This window comes from Fukomys damarensis, unplaced genomic scaffold (assembly GCF_012274545.1).
Source record: "Fukomys damarensis isolate Sample0158 unplaced genomic scaffold, DMR_v1.0_HiC HiC_scaffold_20, whole genome shotgun sequence".
Lineage (NCBI taxonomy): Eukaryota > Metazoa > Chordata > Mammalia > Rodentia > Bathyergidae > Fukomys > Fukomys damarensis.
In genome coordinates this window covers 16,797,944-16,807,323 of record NW_022900932.1, presented here as the reverse complement: position 1 = coordinate 16,807,323, position 9,380 = coordinate 16,797,944, and the positions used below count along the sequence as shown (strand labels likewise).

The following is a 9,380-nucleotide window of genomic DNA, read 5'->3' as shown; positions in this document are numbered from 1 at the left end:
TTTTTTTTTTTTTTTTTTTTTTTTTTTAAGACAGGGACTCGCTGTGTAGTCCAGACTGTCCTTCAATTCATTGTGTAACCCAAGCAGACCTTGAACTCACAGTGATCCTCCTGCCTTAGCCAGCCTCTGAATAGCTATCTTAAGGGAAGATTTGGTGCTAGGCATTGGACCCAGGGCCTCAGTTTTGTCACTAAGTGGAGCTGTAAGAATGGTTTACTAACCTGCTCAAGGCCACATAAATAATAAAGCTAGATCCATCATACCCTAAAGTTTCCTGTAATTTTATCATTCTGTTAATATCTATGAGCTTATGTGTGACGGAGAAGAATTAAGGAGGTCAGAGAAAGGGAAATATTATAGGACTAGAAACATGTAGTTTTTAAAATATAAAATTAAAGTTCTGAGAAAAGTTCTACACTAGATGACAGTCAACTCTGTGAACTTGCAGTGATTCCTGAAGGTGCAGTGAGAACCCTAGGTTAGGTGTGGCTGACAGTGCCCCCTATGTGAATGGCAGAGGGATTCCACATCATCTGTGGGTGTGGATGCAAACAGAATAAAGCTTACATAAATCTGGAAAGATGTGTTTTGTATTTGGAAGGTTTCGATCTTAAATTGCCATTTTCTAAGATATAATTTGAAACATGTTTCTTTGATTAAATTACCAAACCCCTATAACTAACTCTATCTCCCCACAGGGTTGGTAGAAAGCAACCATGGAATTGTATTCTTAATTTATTCCTTATACTACCTTGAAGAAAGACTTCCTTTAAAAAACAAAAAACTAGCCAGACATGGTAATGCGCGCCTGTAGTCCCAACTACTCAGAAGGATGAGGCAGGAGCATCACATGAGCCCAGAACTTCAAGGTTAGCCTAGGCACCTTTGCGGGACCTTGTCTCAAAGAGAATTTAAAGGCATGGTGGGTAGCTCAGTGATAGAATGCTTGGCTGCCATGCACAAGGGAGGCCTTGGGTTCAGTCCCCAGTACTGCAGAAAAGAAAACAAAACAACAAAAAATGCATTACATACATGAGACTCTGCTCCAGAGATAATAAAGTGAATCTGTTGGGCTCTTGGCTTTGCTAAATATGAACTTTTGAATATTTGATCAGAGGCAAAAGTCCTATAATAGTAAAATATATTTCTACTAAAGAAGTTGGGAGACTATGCATGATATACATGAATCATGTTAAATAAATATGGAAATTCATTTTAACAGAGTGAAAACATTGTTATTATATGGTAGTTTTGGTCTTTACACCTGTTACTAATCATTTCTAATAGCCTGTCTCCAAAAATTTAGGGAATTTCTTTTCTCAACAGAGTTCAGTCTCAGTTCTGTTCTGTAGTAAGCAAGTGGGCCAGGCATGGAGGCACACACCTGTAGTTCCAGTACTCAGGAGGCAGAAGCAGGAGGATTACCTTGACTTCAAGGCCAGCCTGGACTACATAGTGAGACCCCATCTCCAAAAAATAAAAAATAGGGCCAGGGATTTAGCTCAGTGGTTCTGGTGACTTTCTCACAAGCGCAAGGACCTGAGTTGGATCCCCAGTACCTCCCGCAAAAAAAATTAAAAAGCAACTGAAAGCAAAATCATCACTATGTTTGAAAGGTCACCAGCATTGTCCTACAAGTGGCTGTTCTTTTCAGAAACAACAGTCTGGCAGAAGTCATCATGCTAGGTATATTTGAAGCTTTAACTTCATATGTTATCTGGAATTTCTTAAGAATTTAGTGAGCAAACTGATATTTCACTGCAGATTGCCATACCTTTAAAAATAGCATACTTGCCGGACAAGGTGGCACACAACTGTAATCTTAGCACTTGGGAGGCTGAGGCAAGAGAATTGCCACACATTCATTGTCAGCCTGGGCTTCATAGTGAATTCAAGGCCAACCAGAACTGCATAGTCAGACCCTGTCTCAAAAAAACACCAAAAATAAATAAATACGTACATACATACATACCTACATACATAAATGACATTACTTTGTAATGTTGTTTGAAACTATTGACACCATTATGACAGGCCAGGGATTTAGCTCAGTGGTTCCTTGCAAGCCCGGGACCTGAGTTCAATCCCCGGTACCCAAAAAAAAAAAAGGACACCGTTATGACTTCTCTGGCTTGTTTACTTAAATTCTTCTCTCCTGTGTTTCCTTCACTTCTGACACTATTTCCTATCTAGCGTGTGTGTCTTTTTCCATAACAGTTTGAACCTTGTGCAGAAATCCACAGAATGCGGGCATGGGTTTCTAAGTCATCTAAAGTGACTGAAACATGATTTTAAAACTCTGCCTTTAACTCCACAGTTAGTTTCAAGTCAAAAGGCTTGTGATGTAAAACATCATGGTCTATGTGGTGTAAAAATAGAATCAAAGTTTTGAGAGTCAATTTGTAATTTTTTAAATTTTTTTCTTCATTCTTTAGGAAAGGGTTAACATTTTCTTTCTTATTCAGTCCTTTGAAAAATTTTGCTTTATAGCAACTGTATTATTTCTAAAGTTAGTATAACTTCTCTGTAAACCTCTAAAATAAATAATCCTCTTTTTAAATTAAAAAAAATTAATTGAAAGTTTGAAAACTAACAAGGTATTTGTCAAAACTAAGGAATTACTGTTAATTTTTTAACTATGTCATGCTATGTGGTTATGTTGTCATTACCTTTCAGAAATATGAAATTATGTAGTATCTAAGATTTGTTTTACAATAATATGAAAGGCAAGTAGGTAAAGACATAGATGAAATGAGATTCATCATAAATTTAAAGTCTTAAAAATAAATAAATTTAGGGCCAGGGATTTAGCTCAGTGGTGCCGCTGCATGCCTCACAAGCACAATTTGATTCCTGGTACAGAAAAAAAAAAGCAAACAAAAATAAATAAATTTAAAGTCTTTGCAATTGCTAATGGGTTCCTAGGAAGTTATTGTACTATTCTGTTTATTTTTGTATGTATGTGGTTAAAGTGTTTTTAAATGTCTTCTGATAGCAAGGTCTCATCAGGAACAAAATTGTTAATATTCTAATAAAGTTCTGTTTTATTCTACTGGTTGGGCTGGGGATTTAGCTCAGTGGTTCCACTGCCTGCCTTGCAAGCACAAGGTCCCAAGTTCAATCCCCAGTACCAAAAAAAAAATTTTATTTTCCTGGTTATAAGTATTTTTTTCTCTTTTCTATTAATAGACTGAAGACATTAAAGAGATCGCTCGAAAGACACAAGCTTTGCCAAAGGTGAACTCAAAGCGGCAGCGACTGGTCGTCTTCACCCAAGGGCGAGACGACACCATAGTGGCTACAGGTACATACGGGAAATGTGTGATGGGTCTAGGGTGACAGAGTGTAATCATTTACAGCAGAATTCTGGACTTTTTTTATAATGTATTCACAGCAGTGTCTGATACAGTTTTTTATTTTAATAATATACCTACCCTCTCAGTGGAAAAGATTTCATTTTCAGGAATAATAATTTGTTAAAATTCAATCAAAGCCACATTGATAGTTTTTTTTTCTTTAATATTTTGGAGATTTTGTTAGTCCAGAAATGTCTTTCCTTAACAAAAGAGTACATTTTACTTATAAAATACTAGTAAGAAGATAAAATAAACTTAGGCAATTATGAATAAATAAAATTCTGAAGTTAATTCCTCATATTTTCCTTCAAAAAATCTCATTTCAATTTTTATTTATCCATCCATTTTGTAGCATTCATAGAAAGTTCCTCTAGTGAAAAAACATGTTATTGGTTAAAATGGTTAAGGTCAATGTGATGCCACTTCCTATTAAAGCCAAATTAAGCTGGGCATGGTTGCACACGCCTGTAATCCCAGCACTCAGGAGGCTGAGGCAGGAGAATCGCTGTGAGTTCAAGACCAACCTGGACTACACAGTGAGTTCCAGAGCAGTCTGAACTAATAGTGAGACCCTGTCTTAAAAACAAAACAAAACAAAACAAAACAAAAAAACCCAATAAATAAATGAATAAAGCCAAAATATAAGCCTTTTAATTCTATCCAGAATTCTGTCCAATTGAAACCAGTTAGTGGTTATTGTAAACAGTAACAATTATTGCCTGTGTAATCAATACTCAGTTGAACACTGAAATTAAGTATATTATTAAATATCTAACTAGGAAGCCTTTCATTGGGGCACACTCCTGTAATGGAGGTTGAAGTAGGAGGATTGCTGGGAATTCAAGGCCAGACCAGGCTACATAGTAAAACCCTATCTCAAAAGAAAAACCTAACTAGGAAACAAAATTAATATCCATAAAATATGAGTATAAAGTATAATTATACTTATTTATTGATATAAACTAAATGGATTCATGACAAGAGAAACATCAGTAAAGGTTGAAGAAAATTATAGTGAATATGAAATAAATTCTTGATTAATTAAATATGTAAAACGTGAAAAGGGTCAAAGTTTAAATTACTATCCAGTTTGAGGGCAAAGGGACCCTAGAAATGATTCGCTGCAATTTTCTTATTGTAGAATTGTCAAAAGCAAGATTCGGGGTTGATTTAATATAATTCAGTGAGGCATGGTATGGTGGCACACACCTGTATGCCCAGAACTTGGGAGGCTGAGGCAGGAGGATTGCCATGAGTTTGAGGCCATCCTGGGCTATATAGTGAATTCAAAGCCAGCCTGAACTACACAGTGTGACCCTGTCTCAAAAAAACACATTATAATTCAGCGAGTAAAGTGGGTATATTGATGAAAGAGACTAGTCATGGGTTAATTGTTAAAAATGACTAAATATATTGGGGGAGCGATTATGTTGTTATGTCCACTTGTGTATTTTTTAAAAGAAAGACAAAAATTAAAAATGTATATATTTTGAAGCAAGTCTCAATGATATTAAATGGCTTTCTCAAGATAAACTGATATCCTTTCTAAGCCTTGAATTCTAGGAGGGATTTAAAGAAAGGAGGGCAATCCAGTCAAATCGGCTCTTGTACACGAAGGCACAAAGTAGTCCATAATCTTTTATTGTGGCAGGAAAAACCATGTTGTTAATTTGTGAGTGAAAAGAAACAAACCATGAAAAGATATCACTGCATTGATAAACTGTCTGGATTGTTGTCTTGCTATCACATGTGACCTATTCCTATGTTCGCAATGAACATTTTAGAAAAGTGAAATGCACGCAGATTTTTCTAGGAGGTATAATATTACCTTCGCATTCATAAAATGCTATGAAGTTGCTCTTTATGGGGACATTCATTTTAAGGCTCTCTCTATTCCAGATAACACATATCGTTCAAATATCTTCCTCACTATGAATTTGCATGATTTCCCCCAAATTGAAAATTAGCCTGCCTGTCTTGTGACTGAATTTCTTTCAGAACTTATTTTGTTCTTTATTAAATCCATTAAGCCATTGTTAAGAATAACTACAATCAGGAATTTATTTGAGCAAAGACACTGGCTAATCTTTAGTGTTCCTGCCATATGAAAATGAACTTAAATTAGAGGATGCACTGTATCTGCAATGCATGATAAATACAAGATGGATAGAGAATCTGTTCCATGGTGTCAGCTACAAAAGCAAACATGATAAATGTTAATGCAGTTTTGAGCCCTGGGATAAGCTATTCAGTGCACAAGCATAGTTGAATCTCTTTGCTATGTTGTTATTCATGGCAGCCAAATAAATGTCAATAATAGAAGAGAATTAAAGATTTTCATTTCCCAGAGGCAGTCCTCTAATACGGCTTGATCTTTCATTTCATTTGTAACTCGTTCTCATGTCAGGATGCAATCATTCGCCAGGCTCTGGGTGTCATGTTAAGTCATTTAATAATGATTAAGAACATAAAAATGCTTGGCCTGTGGGGCAATTCACAGAAGAGATGCCAATTTGTTATTGTTTTCCCTCCTTTCCTTTTGAATATGGATCAGCTTTTTCCCACCTCCTAGCGTTAAAATACTAATGGAAGTTAGGGAAGGAAAGTGTCCCTTAATTTACCGTGAGTGACATTCCAGAATGGCACAAGACAGTACTAACACACTTATTAAAACACTAATTAGGGATCATTGTGCCTTAAACCTCACACTGTAGAGTATTTTTAAATGATCACAGTGGTAAGTTTGCGGCATTTAGCAATAATGTTAATAAAATCAGTTTCCGGCATATTTTATTCTAGATACGTATCTCCTTTTGAGATGTTATCAATGAACCACTGTCTCTTACAGATTTAATTCTCTAAATTCTTCTCGTTTTAATTGCCTGTGAATCTAGTCTTTTCCACTCTTCTTTCGTCTTTCATCTGAGTTTCCATCTAGCCCAAGGGTTCTATCACATATCAGTCATGGTTTCAGTGCGTATTGGCTAATTGAGTTCCAAAAAATTTTGTAAAGAAGGGCTAGATACTGTAGAGTTTTAAGAATAACAGTGGATAATGCCACTTTTAGTTACATGTCGAAAGGGATTTTAAGTAGAAACTTGAATACATGTGTGTCCATGTTCGTGCCGGCATTATTCACATAAGTAAAATACAGTACATATGTACAACAGACTATCATTTGGTCTAAAAAGAGGGGAATTCTGACGTAGGCTGTAACATGCATGAACTTTAAAAACACTGTGGTAAGTGAAATAAACCAAATATTACATATATTATTATATTGTATTATATTATATGTATGACAAATATTATATAACTCCACTTTATGAGATACTTAAAATAGATTCATAGAAATAGAAAACAGAATGGTGGTAGCCCATGGCTGGTGCAGGAAAGTTATTATTTAATGGGTACAGTGCTTCAGTATTGCAAGAATAAATTGCACATTTTTCTGAAAATGTTTGTATTTCTTTTTTTTTGGTACCAAGGATCGAAACTCATGTCCTTGGTGCTTGCAAAGCAGGCGCCGAAACCACTGAGCTAAATCCCCGACCCAAAATGTTTGTATTTCTTCCTGGCCTGTTCGAAGTGTAACCTTGCACAAAAGAAGAAAATATATTGGTTCACAGAGATTTGTTTTGTTTTGGTACCCGGGATCAAAGGCAGGCTTGGTGCCACTGGTTCACAGAGACTTTTAAGTAAGAGACTACTGCTGTCCTATCAAAGTTACCTAGTGAGTTTTTGCTGAATACAATGCTGCTTCCTTAAAAGCACCTTCCCTTCAATCTGATACATCCTGGTGAGAGCAGTTTTAGAACAGACATCCTCATGGAGATGTATGATGATGTTTGTGGTAGGGTGTGGAGAAGGCAGTATAGAGTTGTGTACTTGTTTTAGAGGTTCTCTTAAATGATATAACAGTGCTGTCTTTTCTCACTTCTCACTTTGAGAATCATTCAGTTAGATGATTTGATAATACTGCCAAGGCTTATGATCCTGTGGAATTATGCAAACGGAACAGCTAAACATCAGTGAGTCGGGATTTGGTAGGTACTTCTTTTCTTTGATGCTATTCTCTTTAGATCCATGAAAAGGAATCAAGAACTCACTGATTCTTGTAGATAATCTGCAGATTAGCCTCCTACTTTTGAGATACTTGTAATTTATGATAATCATATCATAGTGCCATGGGTCATTTCATTGTAAATCAGTAGTAGTATTGAAGTTACTTGTTACTTCATCTGCTAGTTAAGTTTTTGTGTTCTGTGAAAATACTCAAATGCTCTTCATTAGTCTGTAAGAAAAGGTCAATGTGATTTGCAAGTCTGGTAAGCATACAGCAGACAGTGTGGCCTAAAAAATGTAAACTCTCAAGCAAAACAATCTCAGCAGTTGGAAGAATAATGTCAGCCTACCATTCTAACTCCTACTGCTACAGAATATTAATATAAATCATTTTAAAAATGCTATCTCTACTGCAGCCAAACCAGTTTTAAATGATGATCTTGTTGGCATAGGCTGGTAGTAGTAAGGATAAAACAAGTTAAGTAGCATTCTTTCAGAATGTCTCTGTATGGTATTCACAGAAATAAGTTCTTACGAGGGAGGATTTGAAGAAAATATATTTCTTACTTTTTATATTATTTTCTTGTTTTTGTATTATTGTAACCACAAAAGACAAAATTTTTTAATTAGCAAAGTGGTCAAAAATAATTTACGATAACCTGTGCAACTGTCATATTCTTGTCCAAAATAAAACAAAAATATCTTTGGGGCATGGTTTATGTTTTAGTGATCTCAGACCTGAAGAAAGAAGATTTTTTTTCAGCTGGCACTTTTCAGTCAAAAAGGATCCTGCCGGCTGCCGTTGATTTCTGAACGAACCTTTTAGTCAGATATAGATTACATATATTAAAATTAACATCTGTTTTCCTAAATGACATGTAATAAACACCACAGTCAAAAATATAAAACAGCTTGGATAGTTTGCATTGAAGTATAATAAACATTCAAAATTGGTACAGCTTTTCATTACGTGGATACACCTGTGTCAAGAAATACAGTATTTGCACCACTTTTGAAGCCTCCTCCAGGACTCCATCCTTATCATTACCCCACCAAATGTAACCAGTCCCTTAGTTTCTACTGTTATCAATTAGTTCTGCCTAATTCTGAAATGGAATCACCCAATATGCTGAATTTTGTCTGGCTCTGCTCCTGTCCTTTTTTATGCACTTTCTTTTTGACAGTGAAGAATATGCCAGGCTCATATTACATTTTCTCTACCTTGGTTCTGGAGTTGACCACTGCACCAAGGAAGCCTGGTTCTTTGTATTAAAGGACAGTATGTAGAAACCCAGATCTGGATAATAGATATACTCTTTTCTCTTTGAGTGTCATTGCTTTTATATTCTCTTAGCAAACAGAACTTGGCATTTGCCCACGCTTTTTCTGTATCTACCTGTTTATATATTTTTAAACCATGATATATGTTATTTCAGTTAAACAACACAAAGTTCATTCTAGTCCCTGTTGCCCTTTCCTTATTTATAACTTTTTCCTCAGACATTGAAAATTCTGGCTCTATTATCTAAAATATATTTACTTATTTTTTTCTGTCACAGAATAGTTTGTTTGTTTTTTTATACTGAGCTACCCTTTTTATTTTGAGACAAGGTCTTGCTAAGTCTGGACTCGAACTTTTGATCTTTCTACTTCAGTCTTCCAGAGTGCTGGGATTCTAGGCATGCACCACCACATGTGTCTTAAAGTAGTTTTGAATTGCTTACCTGTACCCTGGTGAGGAGCAATATATTTACTGAAGTATTTGCCCTTCTGTCTGTAGCTCTACACTGTCCAGTAAAAATATTATTATCTAAAATAACTTCATTTGTAATACAATGAGGATCATTTGTTAAGTGTGTATATTACATCTTTCATATTCTGATCTGATTTTTTTTTTTTTTTTTTTTTTTTTGTACTGGGGATCAAACTCAGGACCTTGCACTTGCAGGGCAGTTGTGC

General features: G+C 35.5%; 1 protein-coding gene across 1 annotated transcript in view; it reads left to right on the top strand.

Annotated features, from left to right (window-relative positions):
- Adk (adenosine kinase) overlaps window positions 1-9,380 on the top strand; it is a 449,321-nt gene that overhangs the window by 361,679 nt on the left and 78,262 nt on the right. The window contains exon 9 of the mRNA XM_033766515.1: window positions 3,190-3,304. Within this exon, the coding sequence (XP_033622406.1) occupies window positions 3,190-3,304 (115 nt within the window). The remainder of the gene's footprint in view (window positions 1-3,189; window positions 3,305-9,380) is intronic.